The sequence below is a fragment of the Lithobates pipiens genome, unplaced genomic scaffold, assembly GCF_037356315.1.
Source record: "Lithobates pipiens isolate NorthernLeopardFrog02 unplaced genomic scaffold, aLitPip1_a1.2 Scaffold_18, whole genome shotgun sequence".
NCBI lineage: Eukaryota > Metazoa > Chordata > Amphibia > Anura > Ranidae > Lithobates > Lithobates pipiens.
The window spans coordinates 49,553,242-49,579,494 of record NW_027507758.1 but is presented as its reverse complement, the minus strand read 5'-3'; the positions used below and the strand labels follow the sequence as shown (position 1 = coordinate 49,579,494).

General features: G+C 42.7%; 1 protein-coding gene across 1 annotated transcript in view; it reads right to left on the bottom strand.

Annotated features, from left to right (window-relative positions):
- The window catches only part of LRPPRC (leucine rich pentatricopeptide repeat containing), a 313,757-nt gene that overhangs the window by 248,862 nt on the left and 38,642 nt on the right, over positions 1-26,253 (bottom strand). The window contains exons 5-11 of the mRNA XM_077485668.1: positions 25,770-25,828; positions 23,964-24,050; positions 17,051-17,177; positions 13,357-13,492; positions 6,929-7,083; positions 3,440-3,545; positions 1,680-1,787 (exon numbers count right to left, since the gene is read on the bottom strand). Coding sequence (XP_077341794.1) covers positions 1,680-1,787; positions 3,440-3,545; positions 6,929-7,083; positions 13,357-13,492; positions 17,051-17,177; positions 23,964-24,050; positions 25,770-25,828 — 778 coding nt within the window. The remainder of the gene's footprint in view (positions 1-1,679; positions 1,788-3,439; positions 3,546-6,928; positions 7,084-13,356; positions 13,493-17,050; positions 17,178-23,963; positions 24,051-25,769; positions 25,829-26,253) is intronic.

Sequence of the window (26,253 nt, the reverse complement as noted above, 5' to 3'; positions counted from 1 at the left end):
ATGGCTCCCAAACAAAATTGACGTCCTTTTTTTTCCACAAATAGAGCTTTCTTTTGGTGGTATTTGATCACCCCTGCGGTTTTTATTTTTTGCGCTATAAACAAAAATAGAGCGACAATTTTGAAAAAAACGCATTATTTTTTACTTTTTGTTATAATAAATATCCCCCAAAAATATATAAAAAAACATTTTTTTCCTCAGTTTAGGCCGATACGTATTCTACATATTTTTGGTAAAAAAAAAAAAAAATCGCAATAAGCGATTATTGATTGGTTTGCGCAAAAGTTATAGCGTTTACAAAATAGGGATAGTTTTATAGCATTTTTATTAATAATTTTTTATTATTTTTTTTTTTTACTAGTAATGGCGGCGATCTGCGATTTTTATTGTCACTGCGACATTGTGGGGGACCCATCGGACATTTTTGGGACCATTGTCATTTATACAGTAATCACTGCTATATAAATGCAGTGATTCCTGTGTAAATGACACTGGCAGTGAAAGGGTTAACCAGTGGGTAGCAGTGTAGGGGTTAAGTGTTCCTAGGGGTGTGTTACTAACTGTGGGGGGGTTGGGCTTTCATTTAGTGTACACTGATCTCTGCTCCAATCACATGGAGCAGAGATCAGCGTCACTAGTTGCTAGGCAGAATGGAAAAATGTTGTTTACACAGCATTTCCTCCATTCGGCCGCTCCGTGAGACGATCGCGGGGATGCCCGCGGCGATCGAGTCCGCGGGTCCCGCGACCGGACTCACGGGGGCCCCGACCAGCGCGCGCTCCCGATGGCAGGGCGGCATCGAATATTGGACGTACCTGTACGCCAAAATGCCTGCCCGTGCCATTCTGTCGACGTACATCGTCGTGCGCTGGTCGGGAAGTGGTTAAAGCCCAACTTCGGGCAAACAAGTTTTCCCATGCAGTGGGACTCCCCCACAGTCCAGCGGTGGACTGTTCCTAGTCTATGGAGCCTGCTCCGGGCTTGATGTCATCAGAAGCAGTCCACAACTTAAGAGCGCAGGAGCACAGGGGTGCCTGACTGGTCTTGTAATGGTAGGATCAGAGGATTAGGCAAGTATATTCCCATTCTCCTCTAGACAAAAACGAGCAGTTAACACCTAAAGCTCGGGCATGGGAATTCTTTTATATGTTTATTTTTTTAGCCTGGAGATAGGATTTAAAGCTGGCCCCTCAACAAAACCAGGCTGTTCAACCTACTAAAATTACCTGAAAGTGCATAAGGTGAGGGGACATAAAGCCAACAATGCAATTTGCTTATATCTAATGAAAAAATGTAAACTTATCCAATCAATATTGTACAATAATGCAAGCATATGAAGTACTCCAAGACCCGAGATTACGCAAGAGGGTTAGATTTCACTAGCAAAGATGTATCTTATAAAGCCCATACACAGGCACCTATCCATGAGTGATAGAATTAATCCAAGCATCATTTGTCAATAAAAATAGTTAGTATAGGTGTTAGCAAGTAAGCAATGGAAGTATGCACTAGCATATGACCTGCTCATTACTGTCAATTGTAATGAATCTCTCTCCTTTCTACAGTCTACACTTCTTTTACGCATGCAAGAAATCTCAATGTCACCCAAGACAGATGAGAAGCTGACAGTAGAGGGCATTTTCTCTAGTCACCTACAGTCACAGGATGTGGCGACTTACCTTGTACATTGTTCTCATTGTTGAAGGAAGCCAGCAGAGGCCAACAGTAGTGTGGTCTTACAGGTAAGCCTTCCTCTTTCAAGGTTCTTATAAAATCAAGTGCCAAATCTAAAAAAATAATAATATATTTAAACAAAACTCAGCACAGCTATGAAAAACACACAATACCCAATTAAAGTGGCTCACTCACTATAAAATCCTTTAAGAGTCCATTGTGGCACATTTGTCAAGAAGTTTGTCACCTTTCAGTTTTACTGCTGCCTACAGAAGTATCCAACACCGGTAAACAAAAATCTCTAGACCATCCCTGGATGCATGCTTCAGTTATGTAGCGAAGCAGTACCAAAAGCAAGATAATAAAATAGAGAGGTGGGTCCTGCATCCCTAAATGGATTCCAAGATAAGGATTTCATGGTGAGCACAAGAAGAAAGGAGGGTTGTGGAGGGAGATGTGTGCAGAGGTGGGGGATGGGAGAGAGTGGTGCAGAGGTCAGAGCCGAGGAGGAGTGGATGTGAGATGTGCACAGCCTATGAAAGAGCTGAATCCTACACACTATATAGTGTGCACCCCTAAACCCTGCACAAATAACACCCCTAAACCCTGCGCACCATGTACGCAGCGCACCCCTGAACCCTGCGCACCATGTACGCAGAGCACCCGTGAACCCTGCGCACCATGTACGCAGAGCACCCGTGAACCCTGCGCACCATGTACGCAGAGCACCCGTGAACCCTGCGCACCATGTACGCAGAGCACCCGTGAACCCTGCGCACCATGTACGCAGAGCACCCGTGAACCCTGCGCACCATGTACGCAGAGCACCCGTGAACCCTGCGCACCATGTACGCAGAGCACCCGTGAACCCTGCGCACCATGTACGCAGAGCACCCGTGAACCCTGCGCACCATGTACGCAGAGCACCCGTGAACCCTGCGCACCATGTACGCAGAGCACCCGTGAACCCTGCGCACCATGTACGCAGAGCACCCGTGAACCCTGCACACCATGTACGCAGAGCACCCGTGAACCCTGCACCATGTACGCAGAGCACCCGTGAACCCTGCACCAAGTACGCAGAGCACCCGTGAACCCTGCACCAAGTACGCAGAGCACCCGTGAACCCTGCACCAAGTACGCAGTGCACCCGTGAACCCTGCACCAAGTACGCAGAGCACCCGTGAACCCTGCACCAAGTACGCAGAGCACCGTGAACCCTGCACCAAGTACGTAGAGCACCCCTTAACCCTACACGGACACTTGGTATTTATTGGCCCTGTAAGATACTCCCACTCTCTGCAATTTGGCCACACCCACTGTTCAATGTGTTTCGTCCAGAGGGAGGGGTGGCCGAGTTCCTGCACCTATTCTCAGAGAAAAAAGCCCTGGGTAAATTCATAGTCAGATACAACTGGTCCTTTTGGGGTAACCATAATGCTTATGTGGCCCGCGATGAAAGCTCAACACTGCTGCTTTAGACCAAAAGCATGGATAATGATCTGCCCGATCATCTACACAGTTGGGTGCCCTAAAGCTGGCCATAGACCCTTTTTTTGTGTTCGGTCAGCATGCTATCAGTCCAGTCAACTGGCAGAAACCAACTCTGATTACTCTCCAACACAGATGACACATAACCCAATGAAATGCTGTGTCCTGTCCCCAAAGAACAATAGAACGGGAGACTGTGATGGGTTGCTATGAACTTGTGCCACACTCACCTTATACAGCCCAAACAACACCTCAACAAAAAAAGAATAGTTACCTTTTTTATCTGCACTCAGAGCACAGTATAAACCAAACTGCAGGGGTGAGCAGTGCAACTTGGATTCTTCCAATATGGGTGCATATGTCTTTAGAATTCTGGCAGGCTACAATTATAAATAAAATAAAACATCAATACAAATCACTTTTATAAGTTCACCGAAACCAACATATGGGAAAGGAATCTATTGTGAAGAATTAATCAATGCCGTCTGTTCTATTACCCATACCTCCCAACTTTCTGAAATGAGAAAAAGGGACACTTTATACCACAAAGTATGCAGACAGGGGACACACCCTTGCCACCCATCCCCAGACTGCCAGGTACATGGATGAATGTGGATGTGGATATTACCTAGGGTGGTCTGCCTAGGAATGCCCACTCCTTCAGACTGCTCTTTATGTTTGGAGGCCACGCTGGGCTGACTCACTCGGTTGGGGGTCTATAGGTGGGTGATGGTAAAATGCTTATAAAGCGTTTGCTGGACTTTGGCTTCAATGTATACATCTAGACTGACAATGCCGCTGTCCAAAAGTTGCCCCTGTGCTCTTTCACCAAGATTGGGGGTGCTCCAATAGAGGAGGTGTGTTACTGGCCAGATCACCAGGTGAACGGGGGGTCCAAAGTAAAGAAAACCAATGCAGAAACTACATCTAATGATTGGTAAGCTGCCATATATTACTACATTTTTGGTTTGGGGCTTAACGGTTTTTATTTTTTTTAATAGAATAATAAAGGGCACAGTCTGCACAGGTGACATTATCTTAAAATATTCATTAGAAGACCTTCTAACATACAAACATAACCAGTGAAAGATACAGTGGCTTGTGAGCCAAATGAGTCTGGTAATAACTTTAATGCTTGTTGTGGCAATCTCTCAGCTTGTATTTAAAGGGTTACTAAACGCAGGACCCTGCATTCTTTATATCTGGCCGCCCCACAGTACACAGAAATGCAATTATTTTAGTAAATATAAACTACTAAATACCTTTTCTCATCAGCAGTATATAGCAGTCTGGTAAATTCTATCAGTCTCTGGCCGAGCACTGGTTAAAGCTTTTAGGTGGAGTTTTCATTCTCTTCTGACTGTCCTATGAGGCTACATGACTCCTGACCCTCTGTGTGGACAGTAATGATTGGCCCTGTGCTGATCACATGCACCCTCCGTAGAAAACAAAAACCCTCTAGCAATACACAACAAACTGAGCATGTGCAGAGGCTGTGTACTATCAGGAGATGGATTGGGGACAATGGAAGAAGGGGAGGATCAGAGAAGACAGGCTCAAGCAGCCTTTTTACAAAATGTGGAGGATTAACCCCTTAGGTTCCACAGTGAGCATAACAAGCATACTTTACTGCATATACAAACTGATTTTACTGTTGTGGGTTTAGTAACACTTTCATATTTTGGTGTGTCAGAATACCTGCACCATCCCAGTAAGAGCTGTGCCATGTTGTAGAACTGGATGGACAAAAATAGAAAACATCTGGCAGGTGAAGAGATATATATTTTATTTTTTATTTTTTTGTTCTTTGATCTGTGTATTTAACGGCTTGTCTGGAGTTCAGCATTAAAAATCATCCATTCTCCCTGCAATTCAGTCTGACCTATCCTGCATTCTACAGTTTAGTCTGCACCGACGTGCGTTTGCCATTCATGCCAGCTGAATGGAGACCTTCACAGTAGCATGGCAGGTCGTCATTTTTTCTGTAAAGGTGAGCCAACACTTTAAGGGCCCCAAACTGTCTCTCTCACCTCTGCATGTCCTAAAACTATCTGACTGTTGGTGGTGGAGCAATAACCTGAGCCTTTCAGCTCCACAAAATTCAATGACCTATATTCTGCAAGCCTCCAGCCTGGCTAGAAAAACAATCCAACTATGGGATCAAAACTTTACCATGTCTTAATTGTTCGATAAAAAAAGAAAATTCTAAAGGAAAAAAAAATAAAAATGGACCGACACTTAGGCTCCATGCACACTAGCATTTTTTTCTGCTCCTAAAAACTAAATAGTGTTATCCTATGTGTCCATGCACACTACATTCGGCTATTTATGTTTGAGCTTCAGCATCTAGGAGGAGAGAAAAAAAAAATGTTTTTGTAGCGTTTCTTGGAGCATTTTTCCAGCAGAAACACTACTAAAAGTGTCATTTTTTTCTCTTTTATTGCAAAACCGCTAACGCGCCTAAATTCTCTTAGACACCCCTCAAATGCTACTACAAAAAAAGCAATTAACAGTGTTTTTTTATCCAGCATTTTCCAGCTTTTTTTTTTTGTGTAAAACAAAAACGCTAGAGTGCATGGATCCTAAAAGGAGAAGTCAAGCTTTCGATTCTTATTAAACCTGTTCTCACCCCCATTCTAAATCTTATTCTAACTACCAGCACAGTGGTTAGCATTTCCACCTTGCAGCACTAGGGGGTCATCGGTTCGAATCCCAACGACAAAACTTCCTGCTTAGAGTTTGCAAGTTTCCTCCCACACTTCAAAGACATGCTGGTAGGTTAACTGGCTCCTGTCTAATTTGGCTCTAGTATGTGTATGAATGAATGTAAAGTTATGGACCTTAGATTGTAAGCTCCTCGAAGGGGTTGTAAAGTCTCATGGTTTTTCACCTTAATGCATTAAGATGAAAAACCTTCTTTGCTGCAGCGGCCCCCAGAATCCCCCCCCCCCTCCATTTTCTTACCTGATCCAGTCCGTTCCAGCGACGAGCATGAGCCCAGCAGCTTCAACCGATGTTTCTGTCCTCATTGGATAGATTGATTGTCATTTAAATCCAGTGATACGAAAGCAGGAGGTGGGGCTGAGTCCTGCTGTCTGTGTCAATGGATGCAGCAGCAAGACTTGGGAGCGCACAGGCACCCGATGAAGGGGAGGAGCAAGGAGCATCGGCAGGGCAGCCCAGAAGAGGATCCCTTTGCACAGAGCAGGTAAGCATAATGTGTTTGTTATTTTTAAAAATTCAAACAATTAACAACCCCTTTGAGGGCAGGGACTGATGTGAATGTACAATATGTATGTGAAGCTCTGGGTAAATTGACAACCCTATCCAAGTACCCATAATAATAAATAATAACCTGTTAAAGGAAGATGTTTATGCTTGCCTATTCTGGGGGCATTCCGGTCTGATCCCATGATTGGCTCCCACGATCCTTTAGTGTATTGAAGTTTCAGCTGACAATGTATGCCCCATAGTAAGCCAATGGGCGACTTCCTGCACAAGCATTGCAGCCTTGATCTCTCCTCCCCACTGAAGCCAGCCGCTGAGGAGATCATGTGACCAAATTGGAGCGCTCTCAGAATAGGGAAGTATAAGCATGTTCCTTTTACAGGTTAGTTGGAATAGGATTTAAAAAGGGGATGGGAGCAGTTTAAGAATAGTTAGGAATAGCCTGGACTTCCGCTTTGAGGTTATGCTGCAAAATTTTCTTCCATATATTTTACCAACTCCCAACTTAGAATATGTAACGCAGAAGGGATCATACCAGGTTTAAAACGATGCAATGGTGTACAAAGAAGCTGCCCGGCTGACTCTCGAAACTGGGATCTTGGTATTGGGTGGAAATTAACTTCTTTGCTACCTCTAGCGCGGTATCTCCATAGCCTTGTGTCAGTAAATTCAAACACTGATTTATCACTTCTGTAGGATGAGGGAAAAAAAATATGATTATTACGCATAAAAATACAATACTATACTATACTATACACACACACATATATATATATATATATATATATATATATACACACACACACACACACACACACACATATATATATGTATATACATACATATATACACACACACACACACACACACACACACATTTTATATCATACACACACGCACTGACCTCGGCCTATCAATCAAAAGGCAATAAAAATGCAGATTGATTTTACCATTTTGTCTTAAAGAGTAATTTCACTTTTGTTGAGGAAAAAAAAAAAACACACATTCATCCCTGGGTGATCTGTGTACATTGCAAGGATTTTAACAAACTTTGTTGCAGATTCCAACCTTTTGTTATTCTGAATAAATCACTTTGTGTTTCTGTGTGCCCATGAGTGAGTCTAATGGGAGTGGTTTCAGAATTATCAGCCAGCTGCTGCACCTGCAGGCCTCTAATGAGTCTGCGTCCCTTTAGACGCGATTTCCTGTCGGGAGTACAGAAAAAATAAAATTTTTGTTGCAGCGGATGCCTGAAATCTGACTTGTACCTTAGTGCAGATGTCTGGGAAAATCAGTGAGCCAAATCACAGAAGCAGAAAATGACATATCTGGGGCATTCTGTACACAGAACACCTCCAGGTTGCCATATTGCATTATATAGAAAATAACAGAGCTGCAGATCGAAAACACAAGGTAATTTTTAATAACATAATTACAATGCGACTTGTGTTGCAATTGTATACGCTATATTATATTTGCCATTGTTTTTTTCTCACAAAAGGAGTTACCCTTTAAAGCTGCAGTTTAGCTAGAAAAAAAAAATCCTATGTTGTGTGGGCAGCTGGATGCTGGAGAAATCTTCACTGCAGGGCTGCCCTGTCCTCTTCCTTTGTCTGAACTTGCAGCTCTGCGAGGGTTAACAGCTCCAGGCAGTACATAAGTACAAATGGTCCAGTGTCTACACTAATCTCCTCCTTCATTCTCCATCGAGAAAAAGTTATTTCACTGATTACTTTGCTTCTACATGATCTGTGAAAGGGGGTGAAGAGTCTGATCAAAGGATGCTCTCCCTTCATTCACAGGTCACGTTACAAGCAGTGTAATCAATGAAAGAGCTGCGCTCAATAGAGGAAGAAGAGAGCGTGCCCCCCCATCGGATCATGTTGCTGTTGTGCCTGAAGAACTAAAACCGTTAACTATTGCAGCACCAAAATGTCCAGAGAAAAGGAGAAGAGGACCGGCATCCCTGCAGTAAAGATTGATCCAGCTGCCTAATGGGACATCCTTCATTAGAGGTAAGTGATGTGACTAAAGCTGTTACAAGGATTTTTCTTTTAAACTTTAAAAGCAGAACTATAGGCAAATGTATTTTTTCCCTCTTTTGGATAGAACAAGGTAGAGGGTCCCATAGCCAAACGGGAAGTAATAAGAAAGCCCTGCAAATGAACCACTTGCCACCCAGGCCAAATTCTGACACTTCTCTCCTGCATATAAAAATCATAATTTTGCTAAAAAATTACTTTTAACTCCCAAACCTTTTTTTTTTTTTTTTAGCAGAGACCCTAGAAAATAAAATGGTAGTCGTGGCAACTTTTTACCTTACACGATATTTGCGCAGCAATTTCTCAAACACTTTTTTTTTGGGGGGGGGGGGTTATGCATTAATAAAATAAATAAACCATAGCACTAAAGTTAGCCCGATTTTTTTTTTGCATAATGTGAAAGATGATCTTACGCAGAGTAAACAGATACCCTACATGTCAAACAAAACTGTGCGCACTCGTGGAATGGCACCAAACTTCGGTACCTAAAAATCCCCATAGGCAACGCTTTAAACGTTTATACAGGTTACCTGTTTAGAGTTAGAGGAGGTCTCAGGCTAGAATTGTTGCTCTTGCTCCATTTGCGGCGATACCTCCTATGTGTGGTTTGAACACCGTTTACATATGTGGGCGTGACCTATGTATGTATTTTTGCTTCTGCGAGTGAGCACACGGGGACAGGGCGCTTTCTTTTATTTTATTGTTTATTTCACTTTTATTTTTATATTTTGACATTTTCCTTTAACATTTTTTTTAATCACTTTTATTCCTATTATAAGGAATGCAAACATCCCTTGTAATAGGAATAGGGCATGACAGGTCCTCTTTAAAGTGAGATCTAGGGGTCTAAGATCTCACCTCTAGGCTGGAAAGGCTAAAACAAAAGCATTAAAAAGAAAAGAAAGAAAAAAAAAAAAAGAAGAGATCTTGGCTTCCCAGCCGAGGCCGGGTGTGATGTGATAACATTGAACCCGGTCTCCTAAAGTTATAAAGGGGGGGGGGGGGGGTCACCAACTGGCAGCCCTCCAGCTGTTGCTAAACTACAAGTCCCATCACGCCTCTGCCTGTGTGGGAGTCATGCTTGTAACTGTCAGCCTTGCAATGCCTCATGGTACTTGTAGTTTTTGCAAAAGCTGGAGGGCCACCAGTTTGAAACCACTGTCAGACACGAGCTGGCAATGCCATTCAGAGCACAGGGCTCAGAAGGAATGGCATGGGTGGCCACTCCTTCAGAGTGCATGCGCCAGTGATGTCACTGGCTGCATGTAAATATCTCCTAAACTGTGCACAATTAAGAGATATTTACACTACCTATAGGTAAGCCTTATTATAAGCTTACTATACAAAGTAATCCTACACCTTAATTTTCCACATTTTGTCATGTTACAACCAAAAACGTAAATGTATTTAATTGGGATTTTATGTGATAGACCATGGGTCTTCAAACTACGGCCCTCCAGTTGTTTAGGAACTACAATTCCCATCATGCCTGGTCATGTCTGTGAATGTCAGAGTTTTACAATGCCTCATGGGATGTGTAGTTTCATAACAGCTGGAGGGCCGTAGTTTGAGGATCCCTGTTATAGACCAACACAAAGTGGTACAGAATTGTGAAGTGGAAGGAAAATGATAAATGGTTTTCAATTTTTTTTTACAATTATGTGAAAAGTTTGGTGTGCAATTATTATTCAGCCCCCCTGAGTCAATACTTTGTCGAACCCCCTTTTTCTGCAATTACAACTGCAAGTCTTTTTGGGGAGGTCTCTACCAGCTTTGCACAGAGTAATTTTTTTGCCCATTCTTTGCAAAATAGCTCAAGCTCTGTCAGATTGGATGGAGAGCGTCTGTGATCATCAATGCTCAAGGCTTTCCACAGATTCTCAATTGGATTTAGGTCTGGACCCTTCTAACACATGAATTTGCTTTGATCTAAACCATTCTATTGTAGCTCTGGCTGTATGTTTCGGGTCGTTGTCCCGCTGGAAGGTGAACCTCAGCCCCAGTCTCAAGTCTTTTGCAGACTCTAACAGGTTTTCTTCCAATGCACACGATCAAACAATCCGGTGGACTCAAGAACAGAAGGCGGCGACGAGAAAGACAGTGGCGACCACTTGTAAAAAAGGGCTAGAAGAAAGCGCAGAGGCCCGGCAAGAAGAACCGAAGAGGGGGACAAGACCCCCGAAGTCGGAAGAAGACCCCTGGACGGGGCGGTGAAGAGGAAAGCCGGGCTCCAACACTAGTAAAAGAGCTAGCAAAAGAGCAGAATATAGCGGGAGTCCGGCAAGAAGACCCCCCCCAAGACAGAAAATGACCCCTGGAGCTGTGCAATAAACTATTTTTAACCCTTGTGTGTTGTGTTTTATTTAACCACTTCAATACAGGGCACTTATACACCTTCCTGCCCAGACGAATTTTGAGCTTTCAGCGCTGTCGCACTTTGAATGACAATTGCGCGGTCATGCTACATCATACCCCAACTAAATTTTTATAATTTTTTTCACACAAATAGAGCTTTGTTTTGGTGGTATTTGATCACCTCTGGGATTTTTATTTTCTGCTAAATAAAAAAAGGCCGAACATTTAAAAACAAAAAAACAAACAGTCAGAAGAGCAGCCGATCGGCTCTCCTATACATATGCCAGACGCGAGTGAGGAAAAGCCGATCACTGGCTCTTCCTATTTACCCTGTGATCAGCCGTGATTGGACACGGCTGATCACATGGTAAAGAGTCTCCGTCAGACTCTATACCGAGATCGTAGTTGCGGTGTGTCAGACTGACACACCGCAACAACGATCACCGCGATGCGTGCCCCCAGGGGCACGCAGCGGCTCAATATCCTAATCACGTCATATGACATCCGGTCAGGATATTAAAACCACTTTGCCACCGTCATTTTGCTATACGGCGGACGGCAAGTGGTTAATTTTTTTTTTGCAGGTGAATGGGTATGTGGACATTGTACCCCATACTCATTCACACAGAGTGGGGGGGCGGTATCCGGGGGCCCCCTTATTAAAGGTGGCTCCCGGAATCAGATAAGCCCTCCGCCCGCAGACCCCGACCACCAACGGCCAGGGTTTTTGGGAAGAGGCCCTTGTCCTCATCAACATAGGTACAAGATGCTTTGGGGTGGGGGGGGTGCACGGCCTGGTACGGCTCCGGGGGGGGGGGGGGGGTGTTCGCTCGTCCCCACCCCCTTTCCTGACCGGCCGGTTTGCGTGCTCGGATAAGGGTCCGATATGGTGGGGGGGGAGGGGGAAAATCGATGGTCCCGGCTACCTGGAGCCGTGCTCAAAATTAACAGATTTTCCTCCGTGTGTGTGTGGGGGTAAGTCCGTTCATTGCAAAAGTATGCCGGCCTAGTCCGCCAGAAAAGTCCTGTGTGTGGGCAGGTCCGCTCGATCGGACAGTCCGGTGGACTTTGGGGCGGTTTGTCCGCCGGATAGTCTGATCGTGTTTACACGACATAAGATTGCCCTGTAATTGTCTACATTCATCTTTCCCATCAACTCTGACCAGCTTCCCTGTCCCTGCTGAAGAAAAGCATCCCCACAACATGCTGCTGCCACCACCATGTTTCACAGTGGGGATGATGTGTTCAAGGTGATGTGCAGTGTTAGTTTTCCCTCATACATAGCATTTTGCTTTTAGGCCAAAAAGTTCAATTTTGGTTTCATCTGACCAGTGTCCCCCCCATGGCTTCTCACAAACTGCCAATGGGACATGGGACTTCTTATGACTTTCTTTCAACAATGACTTTCTTCTTGCCTCTCTTACATAAAGGCCTGAGCTGTGGATCTCTCCAGCATTACCATGGACATCTGGGCTGCTTCTCTGATTAATGCTCTCCTTGCCTGGCCTGTCCTTGTGCCATACTGTTTTAATTTTCAGACGATGGATTAAACAGTGCTCTGTGAGATGTTCAAACCTTGGGATATATTATATATATATATTTTTTATATATATATATATATATATATATATATATATATATATATATATATATATATATATATATATATATATATATATATATATATATATATATATATATATATATATAACCTAACCCTGCTTTAAACTTCTCCACGACTTTATCCCTGACCTGTCTGGTGTGTTCCTTGGCCTTCATGATGCTGTTTGTTCACTATGGTTCTCTAACAAACCTCTGAGGGCTTCATAAAACAGCTGTATTTATAATGAGATTAAATTACACACAGGTGGACTCTAATTAGGCAACTACAGAAGGCAATTGGTTCTACTAGATTTTAGTTAGTAGTATCAGCCTAAAAGGGGCTGAACACAAATGCACGGCACACTTTTCACACATTTGGTATTGAAAACCATATATCATTTTCCTTACACTTGACAATTATTTGCCACTTTGTGTTGGGCCATCAAATAAAATCCCAATAAAACACATTTACATTTTTGGTTGTAACATGACAAAATGTGGAAAATTTCAAGGGGTATAAATACTTTTTCAAGGCACTGTAGGTAAAAAGGCAATAAAAGGAAGTTTACTTCATCTTTAGTGGTTATTAGCGTGCCCGTCCCTCTGCTCTTCCTATGCCAATGCTCTGAGCCAGGAGAAAAAGTGTGACAATTTCAACCACCAAGCAGCTGGAAGCAGAGGGATGTAACTGGAGAAGAGTCTTAGAATCAGTGGTGCAGAAGTGAGTGACCCCCCCTGGATTAAGGAAGAGTGACCATAATCCATGAAGAAGAGGAGGGAGGCGCGACAAACACTATAGTACAGGAAAGTCCAACCCACACAATCCATTATATATATATATATATATATATATATATATATATATATATATATATATATATATATATATATATATATATTACATATACATACACACACACACACATATCTCCATCCATTATATATTTAATTGGTCCTTTATTACCTTGATGAATTACTGTGCAGGTATCCATATGTTCAATGATATCTGGCACAAACTGAGTGTGGCCGGTCTTTGCCAGACAATAGATCACGTTTAGGAAGACTTTGCAGGTCAGGGTCTCCTTACAGTCACGTATAGTCTAATAAGAGAAAACAAGCAGTTAGATGATGTTACTTATGTATATTTCTGCATCGTAACCATTTGGTCTCCAGGTTTTACCCCCTTTATAACCAGATCATTTATTGCTATTCAGCACTGTGCTACTTTAACTGCCAATTGCGCAGTCATGCAACACTGTGCCCAAATGAAATCTATATTATTTTTTCACACAAATGGAGCCTTCTTTTGGTAGTATATGATTACCACTGGGCTTATTTTTTATTATATAAAAACAAAAAAAAAAGACCAAACATTAAAAAAAAATTTAAAAAAAAAACAATATTTTTTATTTTCTATTATAAACCACATCTATGATCCAATATAAAAAACAAAAAAAACAACGAAATTTCTTCATAAATTTAGGCCAAAATGTATTCTGCCACACAAAAAAAAAAAAAAAAAAAAATTATGAATATACTAACCTCCTCCGGTCAGTTGCTTTTGTACAGAGCATTCTCCTCTTCTCGGGTGTCTCTTCAGTACTCCTGGCCCCCTCCCCTCCTGTTGAGCGCCCCCCACAGCAAGCAGCTCATACAAGGAATACTACTCCATATACCTATCCCACATGTTCCTCAAAGATTTGAGATCTGTGTCTGTTGATTGGTGGAGGGGAGCAAGTGCTGCAAATGGTCTGGAAATGGCCTGACCCACATCCCAGTTAATGGTAGATGTGAAAAGGGTGCCTCAGCGGGACTTTAACCACTTCCCGACCAGCGCACGACTATGTGCGTCGACAGAATGGCACGGGCAGGCATATTGGCGTACAGGTACGTCCAATATTCAATGCCGCCCTGCCATCGGGAGCGCGCCGGCGGCGGCACACTCCCGCGCTGGTCGGGACCCCCGTGAGTCCGGTCGCGGGACCCGCGGACTCGATCGTCGCGGGCATCCCCGCGATCATCTCACGGAGCGGCCGAATGGAGGAAATGCTGAGTAAACAGCATTTCTCCATTCTGCCTAGCAACTAGTGACGCTGATCTCTGCTCCATGTGATTGGAGCAGAGATCAGTGTTCACTAAATGAAAACCCAACCCCCCCACAGTTAGTAACACCCCCCTAGGAACACTTAACCCCTACACTGCCACCCACTGGTTAACTCCTTCACTGCCAGTGTCATTTACACAGGAATCACTGCATTTATATAGCAGTGATTACTGTATAAATGACAATGGTCCCAAAAATGTGTCAAAAATGTCCGATGGGTCCCCCACAGTGTCGCAGTCACAATAAAAATCGCTGATCGCCGCCATTACTAGTAAAAAAAAAAATTATTAATAAAAATGCTATAAAACTATCCCTATTTTCTAAACGCTATAACTTTTGCGCAAACCAATCAATAATCGCTTATTGCGATTTTTTTACCAAAAATATGTAGAAGAATACGTATCAGCCTAAACTGAGGGAAAAAAAATTTTTTTTATATATTTTTGGGGGATATTATAACAAAAAGTAAAAAATAATGCGTTTTTTTTCTAAATTGTCGCTCTATTTTTGTTTATAGCGCAAAAACTAAAAACCGCAGGGGTGATCAAATATCACCAAAAGAAAGCTCTATTTGTGGGAAAAAAAGGACGTCAATTTTGTTTGGGAGCCACGTCGCACGATCGTGCAATTGTCAGTTAAAGCAACGCAGTGCCGAATCGCAAAAAGTGGTCTGGTCTTTGACCAGCAAATTGGTCCGGTCTGAAAGTGGTTAAAGGGGCAGGACAAGTATTTAGTAGGCAATATCTTACTTTAAAACAAATATTATTTTACTTCAAGTAAAATCAAAGGGGTAGTAGTCATATGGGCAAACAGAAGCCCAAATGGTAGAAGGGATATGAATGAATGTGTGGATACAAAAAGCAAGAACAGGATGCAAAATACAACAAACAAAAAGAGCAAAATGCGTGTCGGAATAGGAATATTCACCTGTATTTTGCCCTTTGTGTTTATTGTATTTTGCATCCTGTTTTTGCTTTTTGTATCCACACATTCATTCATATCCATTCTACCATTTGGGCTTCTGTTTGCCCATATGACTACTACCCCTTTGATTTTACTTGAAGTAAAATAAAAATATTTGTTTTAAAGTACGATATTGCCTACTAAATACTTGTCCTGCCCCTTTAAAGTCCCGCTGAGGCACCCTTTTCGCATCTGTTGATTGGTGGATATTTAAATTATTTACAATGTGACCCTACACTTATCACATGCCTGCTGAAGGAGTCCTGAGTGACTCCGTAACATTGCACTACCTATTCTGTAATGTGATCATGCTTCAAAAAAAATAAATAAAAATTTTTGGACGATATTTGTCGATCCATAGTGTGCTGGCAAATATCCTCATTGTGGCATTCAGACAAAGCCATGGCCTCGCCCCCTCTCTCCTCATTGGCTCACTGACTTTGGTTGACAGCAGTTGGTGGGATTGGATGGCGCATTGCTGCCATCTCAACCAATGAGGAGGGAGCGTCTGGGTAGCAGAGTCTCTCGTGCAACATCACTAGATTGAGATGGGACTCGGGTATTAGGGGGGCTGCTGCACACAAAGGGTTTTTTATCTTAATGCATTAAGATAAAAAAAAACTCTGAGTTTACTTTAACTGGTTTGTGTGAAAAGGTTATAGCATCGACAAACTAAGGTAGGTGTGTGTGTGTGTATATATATATATATATATATATATATATATATATATATATATATATATATATATATATATATATATATATATATATATATATATATATACACATACATACATACATACATATACACACACACATACACATACACACATACACATATATATATACACACACACACACATATATACACACACATATACACACACGCACACAGCTATAGATGCTATACTGTAATGGCAGTGATCGGCGACTCATAGTGTGTCTGTGATAGTGTGGTGGATAATTTGGCGCTAACGGACACTGGCATGGAGAGTCGTCGACACTAATACAGTGATCATACTGTACTAATGATATTGACTGAGAAGGGGTTAACTGAGTGCCCAACAAGTGTAAAAGTGTAATGTGTGCTGCTTTTACTTACTGATCTTTTTTTTTCTGCTTTGCAGATTGCTGTTCGCTGTAAACAGTTCTGCAGCCGATCAGCAGGTTGGCTGAAATCTGCTGCCAAGTTCATGTCGTGTCCAAACCCATAAGCAAGCCGGCAATGTACATGTACATTGCCAAGCCTGTACCGGCAGTCTACTTGCAGTATGCTTACTGCAAGTGGTAAACTGGCGTGTTATTTAAAATTTCTGTCTTAAAACAGTACCTTTTCCCCCTTCTGCCGCCTGTAAAAAGTAATCCAGCGGCTCGTAAGCCGCTCAGAACTCTTTAAATTTTGTGAAGAATCACCGGCCCTAAAAGATGATATCGCAATCATTGCAGCGATGACTGAGAATGATACCACAGGACGTTTATAAAAACATACGACAGAGGGGAAGTGATTAAAGGAAACAACAGCGTCACAATTAGGCGTTAGCCCTTTGTGTGAAGGATCACATTTCCTAAAACATCCCAATAAGCAACCCACCTGCTTGATGCCTTCGATATCTCCTTTTTCAGCATATGCACAAAGCAATGCATCATATGCTATTATTCCAGGGACTAACTCTGCTCCTTCCATGATAGACAGGGTGTTCTTGGCACTTTCCAAATCTCTGCAAAACAAGCACAGGCAGCATAACACGAATGAACCAACACAAATACAGCAACAAATCATTAAAGTGGTTGTTAGTCTTTTAACCCCCCCTGGCGGTATTCCCCGAGTCTGGCTCGAGATGGAAGTTTTATACCATAAGCGGTAACCCCGAGAGCCAGACTCGGGACCGCATCGCTGAATCCAGGAGGAGGTTTACTTACCTTCTCCCTTGGATCCAGCGATGTCCCCCCCGCTGTACGAGCGGCTCGTCCTCCGCTCGATGTATCCCGGAGCTGATCTACGTTCCCTGCGAACGTTTCAACGCACGGGGACGGAGATCGGCGCCAAATTCAAAAACTGAAACACACAGTATACATACAGTATAATGTAATCTTACAGATTACATTGCTGTATGTAATAATTTCACATCCCCTTTGTCCCTAGTGGTCTGCCCAGTGTCCTGCATGCAGTTTTATAATATAAAAACTGTTCTTTATGCCTGGAAACTGAAGATTGTCCATAGCAACCAAAACTGTCCCTTTACATCAAAAATTTTAGACCAGCTAGAAAACAGCGATAATAAATACGATCCGTCATCAAATATTGAAAAGTAATGACAGTGACAATCCTGCAACTCAGCAAATTTCAGTGTTTTTAATTTGATTACATTATTGAATCATTTTTATTATTGTTATATTATAATTTATGATTTCATTTTTCAAACCTCATCATACCCGGGATGTCTGCTAGACTCTGGTTTGGACAGATTTAAGTGAGTTATTCCTAAGAATTACAGGACTACAATATAAAAGGCCAATTTTTTTCATGCAAAATAATTGTACCGCTTTCAGCACCTAAAATCTGAAATAATCATACTGCTAGGGAGGTTAAATACAAAATTCACACCCCTCCATAGTGTGTACTTGCAATCTAAAGCACCACAAATCACCAAGGGATTCCCTTACTTTGAAAAGATTTCCTCTCACTTCCTGTTTTGGCTATGGAACAGGAAGCAAAGGGGAATCTCCCCAATTGGACACAGATGGCAAAATAAATAAAATGTCAGAGGTTATAACCATCCCATCCGCTATCCAAAATGGAAAGGAAAAAGTTGTCTTTAATTCTACCTTAATTTTTCTTAAGATTCCTACATGAGGCAGTCATTTCAGAATGATATGAGTGTTCAGTTTAAAAGGGGCCACAATGTACATTACCCTACAGGTAACGACGCACAGAAAAGTCTTCCACATTGAAGTTTATTTTCACTTTTGCAGCCATTGGAATAAGAACTACTTTATACAGTGCCCTATAAAAGTATTCATACCCCTTGAAATTTTCTAAATTTTGTCACGTTACAACCAAAAACTTAAATGTATTTTATTGGGATTTTATGTGATAAACACAACACGACACATAATTGTGAAGTTGAAAGAAAATGATAAATGGTTTTCAATTTTTTTTACAAATATGTGAAAGTATGGGGTGCATTTGTATTCAGCCCCACTGAGACAATACTTTGTAGAACCACCTTTCACTGCAATTACAGCTGCAAGTCTTTTTGCAGATGTCTACCAGCTTCGTACATCTAGGAGGACATTTTTTGCCCATTCTTCTTTATAAAATATCTCAAGCTCTGTCAGATTGGATGGAGAGCGTCTTAACAGCTATTTTCAAGTTTTGCCACAGATTCCCCATTGGATTTAGGTCTGGACTTTGACTGGGCCATTCTAACACATGGAAATGCTTTGATCTAAACCATTCCATTGTAGCTCTGGCTGTATGTTTAGGATCGTTGTCCTGCTGGAAGGTGAACCTCCACCCCGGTCTCAAGTCTTTTGCAGACCAACAGGTTTTCTTCTAAGATTGCCCTGTATTTGGCTCCATCCATCTTCTCATCAACTCTGACCAGCTTCCCTGTCCCTGCTGAAGAAAAGCATCCCCACAACATGATGCTGCTGCCACCATGTTTCACAGTGGGGATGGTGTGTTCAGGGTGATGTGCAGTGTTAGTTTTCCACCACACAGCATTTTGCTTTTAGGCCAGAAAGTTCACTATTGGTCTCATCTGCCCGGAGCACCTTCTTCCACATGTTTGTTGTGTCCCCCACATGGCTTCTCACAAACTGCAAAATGGGACTTCTTATGGCTTTATTTCAACAATGGCTTTCTTCTTGCCACTCTTCCAATAAAGGCCAGATTTGTTGAGTGCACGACTAATAGTTGTCCTGTCGACAGATTCTTCCACCTGAGCTGTGGATCTTTGCAGCTCCTCCAGAGTTACCATGGGCCTCTTGGCTACTTCTATGATTAATGCTCTCCTTGCCCGGCCGGTCACTTTAGGTGGACTGCCATTTCTTAGTAGGTTTGCAGTTGTGCCCTACTCTTTACATTTTAGGATGATGGATTGAACAGTGAGATGTTCAAAGTTTGGGATTTTTTTTTTTTTTTAAAACCTAACCCTGCTTTAAACTTCTCCACAACTTTATCCCTGACCTGTCTGGTTCCTTGCCCTTCATGACCCTGTTTGATCACGAAGGTTCTCTAACAAACCTGAGGTCTTCACAGAACAGCTGTATTTATACAGAGATTAAATTACACACAGATGGACTCACTAATTATGTGACTTCTGAAGGCAATTGGTTCTACTAGATTTTAGTTAGGGGTATCAGAGAAAAGGGGGCTGAATACAAATGCACTCCGCACTTTTCAGACAAAAAAAAAATAAAAAATTGCGAAAACCATTCATAATTTTCTTTCCACTTCACAATTATGTGCCACTTTGTGTTGGTCTATCACATAAAATCACAATAAAATACATTTAGGTTTTTGATTTCAAGGGGTGTGAATACTTTAAAGTGGTTGTAAACCGTTACAAACCACTTTGACCTACAGGTAAGCCTAGATTAAGGTTTACCTGTAGGTCCAAGAAATATCTCCTAAACCTATATGCGTGTCGGCTCTCGTGCGCATGCGCGGGAGTGACGTCATCGCGGCTTCGCCGAATGACAGTGGCGGAGCAGCGAGACCCACCAAGAAGATGGATGCGGCGGACTACAGGGGACAGCGGTGACATCGCTGGCTCCTGTGTCAGGTAAGTGACACATAATGGACTACTATGCGATGCATAGTAGTCCATTATGCTTTGCCTTTGCAGGGAATGAAAGAGGAAGTAAACCCATCAGGGTTTACTTCCTCTTTAAGGCACTGTATGTTACATATTCTCATTTACAACGGCAGAATGTAAAAAAAGAAAGAAATTGGCGCTTACATTTTACTTGCCCTTTTGAGAAATCTCAAGCTTTTCCCCTTCTATGCTATGTTAAAGAGGGGACTGGGGAGGTAAAGTTTGCGCAGAGCTTTAAAACATCAGGGAAGACAGTACAATTACAATACAATTCAATACAGGAGGGATCAGAGGGCCCTGCTCATTAGAGCTTACAATCTAGAAGGGAGGGTCAAGTGAAACTAATGCACCGTACACACGTTCCGATTATCGGACCACATAAGTCGCTTTTGGACAGATCGTTCGATAATCTGATCGTTAATCTTTCGACAGCCGGTTATATGACAGTCCATCCAACCAAATCCGAAGGGACAAACAGGAAAACTTTGGTCGGATGACAGCCCATCGTATGACAATCGTGTAGCCAGTACAGTATGTGTCCGATAAAAGTCATTCGACAAACACCACGCATGATCAGAAACACGAAAAAGAACCAGAAGGACACACAGGTCACACGTATTTGACATTTAAAATACGCAGCTACGCACGAAGGAAGATTTTTCCAGAATCGTACGAAAAAATCTTACACAATCTGAGTTGTATACAACAAAATGTGAACGATCTGTCTTACGATAATCGGAACGTGTGTACGGGGCATAAGGGTAGTAGCTTTGGGGGAAGATCTGGTGGACAAAATGAAAATTAAGTTGTTAGGTGTAGGGTAGGATAGGCTTCTCTGAAGAGGAGGGTTTTCAGGGATCGTCTGAAAGCTAGTATTCGATAGACTGATTGGGGTAAGGAGTTCCATAGGCTTGGAGAGGCTCTGGAAAAGTCCTGGAGACAAGCATGGGAGGAGGTGATGAGTGAGCTAGAGAGCAGAAGGTCTTGAGAAGAACGAAGAGAACGATTAGGTTGGTATTGTGAGACTAGGTCAGTGATGTAGCTGAGGGCAGAGTTGTGGATTGCTTTGTAGGTAGTGGTTAGTATTTTGAATTGAATTTGTTGGGTGGGCGTAAGCCAGTGGAGAGATCGACAGCAAGGAGTAGCAGAGTGAGCGGTTGGTAAGGCAGATGAGTCTGGCAGCAGCATTCATGATGGACTGAAGGGGGGATAGAGTATTCAGAAGTAGGCCAAGAAGGGCATTGCAGCAGTCAAGGCGAGAGGTGACCAGGGAGTGAATTAAGAGCTTTGTTGTGTCATTGGTTAGAAAGGGGCGTATTTTGGAGATGTTCCAGAGGTTGAGGCGGCAAGATTTGGACAGTGATTGGACGTGCGGCTTAAAGGAGAGTTCAGGACTACTCCTAAAACCTTGGCATGTGGGGATGGGTCCGACGGTTGTGCCACTTTTGACAGAGATAAGTTTGGTTTTGAATAGATTGAATAAACATAGTCTGTACGGTCCTGCCAGATGTCCTTGTCAGTTGATAAATAGATCTGACCACTGTTTGGACAAAGGGTTATATAGACCCAGAAGCTTGGCTTCTGTACTATTTAATAATGAGGGAAATCTCTCTCTGTTCAGACTCTCTAAAATTATTCAAAGTAGCTGGCAGTCTGCAGAAAGAGCCTACTCCAAAGAAACCTTAAAAAAATAAAACATTTATAAAAAAAGCTAAGAAATATAAATATTTTTGATATGGTGTATGAAAGGGAACAAAAAAAAAACAAAAAAATAAAAAAACACAACACATGAGGTTTTCTCATATTTCGCTGTAAAAGTGGAATTCCATTTTAAAGTAAAGCTTTGGTTCCAACTTATCAAGTTGCCATGGCACAGATTTTTAGCCAGGTGTTTAAAGAGGAGCTACACCCAAAAGGAGAGATTCCACTGTAAGGGCTCCAACCCCCGCCTATTCTCCAAATGGCACTTTTTTTTGGGGGTCCAGCGATGTGGGGGAACAAAGCCCCGCTCGTACCCGCCGCCCACCCCCCCTCCTCTCAGCGGCGCTGGCATTGTATCTGTGGGCACCTGGCTGTGGCATGCGTGAGCGGCGCGACTGGCCGCGCAGTCATCTGGGACCTATCACGTGTCCCAGATGACGGACAGGAGGGAGGGGGCAGAGCTGAGCCCTTCCTGCGCCGAGGGGAAGTGATGTCACCAGACCAGGCACTAAAGGAGGTAGACTACGAGGGACCCCCTAGCAACAGCCATTTAGAGGCAAGTTAAAAAAAAAAATCCAAATTTTTTTTTTACATGAATTTTAATGATTTTATTTATTTATTTTTTTATTTTTTTGATGTGCAACCCCACTTTAATAAAAACACGAAAATGACTGGATAAGCTCCTCTTTAGGCTCTCTAATACACAGGGTGCTCCAACATGCAACTACAAACCTCAGCATGGAAAGTTGCTCCATTTCCCACCACCTGCTACTTACAGCACTTGATTTGGTGAGTGAGGCTGCCAGGGTCCACAAGCCTTTCAGTACAAAGGGCCATGTTGCATATTTTGGACCCAAAACAAATAGCTTTATAAATAAATAACTTCTCCCTTTCAACAAAGTCCCCATCAAAGCCCACCCTTACAGCAGGGGTTCCCATTAGAGCCCCTTCTTGCATTAAGAACCCCATCGCCAACCCTTACATCAGGCTCCCCAGAGTCCCTCCTTACATTAGGGTCCCCATCACCCTTACATCAAGTTCCCCAGAGTCCCCCCTTAAAGCAGGGTCCCCATCAAAGCTCCTTCTTGCATTAGGAACCCCATTAATGTCCCCCCTTACATCAGCGTCCCCATCACCCTTACATAAGGGTCCACATCTGCATCCCCATCAGAGTCTCCCCTTACATCAGGGTCCCCATCAGAGTCTCCCCTTACATCAGGGTCCCCATCAGAGTCTTAGTATTCATTCAGTGAAGTATATTCATTCAAAAAAGCTGAATCATAAAAGGAAAGTAATTATAGTTATAACTAGTTATACTAGTGCTTTTCGAATCACATTCATCAAGCCAAATATATTGAAAATTGTCAAATTCTCGTACGAATGCTCATTATAAAAGAAAAAAAAAAAAAGTTCTCCTCACTGAATTTGACTGACCACAGCTGAAGCCACTGGCTGAGTGCCCAGGCCCCCCCCCCCCCCCGCTTTACTTACCTGACCGCTCAAAAGTCCCACGCTCGCCCCCGACGTCCTCTTCGCCGCTCAGCCTGGCCGCTGTTTGGCTAGAGTTGATGGATTGAAAGCAGCGCAGCCATTGGCTCGTGCTGCTGTCAATCACATCCAATGACGCGGTGCGCCGGGGCTGGTTGATACAGCAAGTGGCTATAGCCGCCGGCTGTATCACGGGAGCGCGCCCACAAGTGCTTTTCACCATGCGAGAGAGCTTGCATGAACATGAGAAGTATTTGCGGGAGGAAGCCGAGACAGCCGCCGAGGGACCCTAGAAGACAAGGTTCGTGGCCACTCTATGCAAAATGAGCTGCACAGTGGAGGCAAGTATAACATGTTAATTTTTTTTTAAATAAAGTTTACACCCCCTTTAAGCACCTTTAGAAAGACAGGCCACCAATAAAAGCCTACATTTCTTTCAGCACACATTTCGTTTACTTTCGAATTAGCGGAGTTATAGACTGTAGACCTTACCCTGATCTTGCATGTCCTCTGATCAGAGAGCTGAAAACTGCCTCTGTGATTGGGAGATCATTGCTCTTCATGAAACCCAGAATTTTGCTTTAAAACCAAGACAGACATTATCAATTAATATTTTTACTGCAAAGACCGACAGTATATGCAAACAATTTCTAAGGCATTCAGTCATTCTGAGAATATAGACATGCAGAATTTTACAAAGAAGATAGAGTGACAAGTTGGTCGGTATATTAAGGTTACTGTGTAATACATTCAATAGAGGAAAAAACATTTTGGGGCACTATCCAAGTAATACATGTTTTAAGGGTTACAGTGTTTGCAACCCTGAAAAAATAAAAAATAAATAGATCTTGCTCCTTTAAAAGCATTTTATACTTGTGCTGTGTAATTTGACCCCCTGTATCACCTGAAATAACTGGCTGATACTGCCTGGTTCTGCCCTCCCCCCTGTAAACTGACCACGGTTTATCATGGTTGCTGAGCCCTGACGCTGTGGTCAGTTTACATGCCTCCACCATCCACAGCCCTCCTCTCTCCTTTTTTGTCCTCTCCCCTGCCTGCCTGTCAGCTCTGTCCACTCGCCGATCCTCCCCTCCTGCTGGTAAAATAATAATGTTATGTTTCTACAATCCACTGTTCACATGTTCACCACTGTATGTCCTTTATTTAAAAAAAAAAAATAAAAAAAAGCTGACTTCTACCTTATATCAGAGAGTCTCCCAACACTCATATGACTCCTCAGCGCTCTCCTCCTCCCACTGATGTCAGTAGGAGTTCTCAAACCCCCCCCCCCCCCCCCCGCTGTAGCTGTCAGACTGGGTAAGGAGTCACGTGAGCACCGGGAGACACTCTGATATGAGGTAGAATTTTTTTTTTTTTTTTTTATGAATAGAAAAGGGACATGCAGCGGGGCACATATTATCTAACAGAGTGGACTGTAGAGACATGACAAGTGGCTGTACAACCACTTTAAAACAAAAGGCATTCAGTATCTAAAAACAAAAAGAAATAAACACAACAAACACACCAAACGTTGATACTTAGGCCTTGTTCACACAAGCACACTTAAAAGAGAAGTAAAGGGATTTTTTTCTTTTTTTTTCAGAATCATACTTACCTCGGTGGATGCAACATCAGTCCGGCACCTCTGCGCTGAGAACTGAGCGATCGAACATTGCTGATTGCTTGGTTTTCAGAGCTCCATGAGCAGAGAGCTGCAGAGTGTCAGTCACAGATTTCTGCTCTGCTCCCTCCATGCTCATTGGAGAGCTGGGCTGTGGAGGGGGTGGCCAGCTCAGTCTCCCAGCGGCTCGCTGAGCCGGTTGTCAGTCCAGGCACCTGGCGGATCCAGACTATTGCAATGACACAGCCCGCTCTCTGCTGAAAACGGGTCACAGGATTGCATGCCAAGGCCAGCCCGCAGAGACCACATATTTGGGTGCTCTTGGCACCAAGATGTTAAGCGCACAACCGTGCGAGGGCCATGTTTGCCTGTGTGGGATGAACAGGTGTTGCATGCATCCTTGTGTAGGTAGTCCTATTCAAGCCAATTTGGTCACAGTGTCTTCACAGACACAGTCACTGCTCCCATGCTCACATCCATGTGGGTGCAGGTACATTGAATTGCCAGTACACAGGTTCACAAACACCTCTGCATACCAGTGTATGTATGCGGTGTGAACGAGTCCTTACTTCTCAAAGAAAAATGAAAGCTGGACACTACCTGTGAGTATAACCAGGCCCTACAAACCTGAAATATTTATCAATAGTGGCTTTGTTATACAAGGTCCTAAAACCCACCTTGCTCCTTGAATATCTCCTTCATTGCAGTAAGCTTCAATCAGTGCTTCATATGTATCCTGAAAAGAAATCAAATTATTGAAATACCTTTGCCAATGTACATGAAGCATATCATTTGAAGAAAAGGATTTTCATTACTGTTAAAAATGAAATAAAATGAGTACATTAGTCAAATTGGTCATTAGTACAGTGAGAGTTAGAACTGCACGATTCTGGCTAAAATGAGAATCACGATTTATTTTTTGCTTAGAATAAAGATCACGATTTTCGAGGTGTAACATCATCTTTCACTTTATATAAAAAAAAAATTGGGTTAACGTTACTGTTTAGTTATTTTTTTTTTTTTATTAAAAGTATTTTTTCCAAAAAAATACGGTGTGACGTAAAATATTAAATCAACCAACATTTTATTCTCTAGGGTCTCTGCTAAAAAAAGATATCATGTTTGGGTGCTCCAAGAAATTGTCTAGCAGAAAATAATGAT